This window comes from Protobothrops mucrosquamatus, unplaced genomic scaffold (assembly GCF_001527695.2).
Source record: "Protobothrops mucrosquamatus isolate PMUCROS unplaced genomic scaffold, P.Mucros_1.0 scaffold13908, whole genome shotgun sequence".
Classification (NCBI taxonomy): domain Eukaryota; kingdom Metazoa; phylum Chordata; class Lepidosauria; order Squamata; family Viperidae; genus Protobothrops; species Protobothrops mucrosquamatus.
The window spans coordinates 1-1,204 of NW_015399677.1; the positions used below are offsets into that span (position 1 = coordinate 1).

The following is a 1,204-nucleotide window of genomic DNA, read 5'->3' on the forward strand; positions in this document are numbered from 1 at the left end:
TGGTGTGGATCCTTTCATGTCTCAAAAGGGATGCATTATCACTAAAGCCCTTTCCACATTCCATGCATTTAAATGGCTTCTCCCTTGTGTGTTCTTTTATGGGAAGTAAGATTACCATGTTGCCTGAAGCCTTTTCCACACTCCATGCATTTATATGGTTTCTCTCCTGTGTGGATTCTTTTATGAGCTTTAAGAACACCGAGTCCACTGAAGCCTTTTCCACACTCCATGCATTTAAACGGCTTCTCCCCTGTGTGGATTCTTTTATGGGAAGTAAGATTACCATGTTGGCTGAAGCCCTTTCCACACTCCATGCATTTATATGGTTTATCCCCTGTATGAATCTTCTTATGTTTCAGAAAGGATGAACTGATACGGAACCCCTTTCCACACTCCACACATTTATATGGCTTCTCCCCTGTGTGGATCCTTTTATGGGTTATAAGATCCCCATGTATTCTGAAGCCCTTTCCACACTCTATGCATTTATATGGTTTCTCTCCTGTGTGGATTCTTTTATGAGCTTTAAGAACACCGAGTCCACTGAAGCCTTTTCCACACTCCACGCATTTAAATGGCTACTCCCTTGTGTGGATTCTTTTATGAGCTTTAAGAACACCGAGTCCACTGAAGCCTTTTCCACACTCCACGCATTTATATGGCTTCTCCCTTGTGTGGATTCTTTTATGGGTAGTAAGAGTACCATGTTGGCTGAAGCTTTTTCCACACTCCATGCATTTATATGGCTTCTCTCCTGTGTGGATCCTTTTATGGGATGTAAGAAGACTGTGTTGGCTGAAGCCCTTTCCACACTCCATGCATTTATATGGTTTCTCTCCTGTGTGGATTCTTTTATGGGAAGCAAGTTTACTGCTATGATTAAAACACTTTCCACATTCCATGCATTTGTAAGGCCTCTCTCCTGTATGGATCGCTTTATGGGAAGCAAGTTGACTTTTATAAGTAAAGGTCTTTCCACACTCCATGCATTTAAACGGCTTCTCCCCTGTGTGGATTCTTTTATGGGAAGTAAGATTACCATGTTGGCTGAAGCTTTTTCCACACTCCATGCATTTATATGGCTTCTCTCCTGTGTGGATCCTTTTATGGGATGTAAGAAGACTGTGTTGGCTGAAGCCCTTTCCACACTCCATGCATTTATATGGTTTCTCTCCTGTGTGGATTCTTTTATGGGAAGCAAGTT

The 1,204-nt window shown here is 42.1% G+C and overlaps 1 protein-coding gene across 1 annotated transcript; it reads right to left on the bottom strand.

The window, feature by feature from the left end:
• Positions 1 to 42: 42 nt before the first annotated feature.
• On the bottom strand, positions 43 to 1,070 carry LOC107301526 (zinc finger protein 708-like; the record flags this gene model as incomplete). The annotated part of the gene is made up of 3 exons (XM_029287127.1): positions 583 to 1,070; positions 284 to 369; positions 43 to 93 (listed from the first exon to the last, which is right to left on the bottom strand). Coding segments are annotated over exons 1-3 (625 nt in total), but the record flags the coding sequence as incomplete, so codon positions are not given.
• Between the last annotated feature and the right edge of the window lie 134 nt (positions 1,071 to 1,204).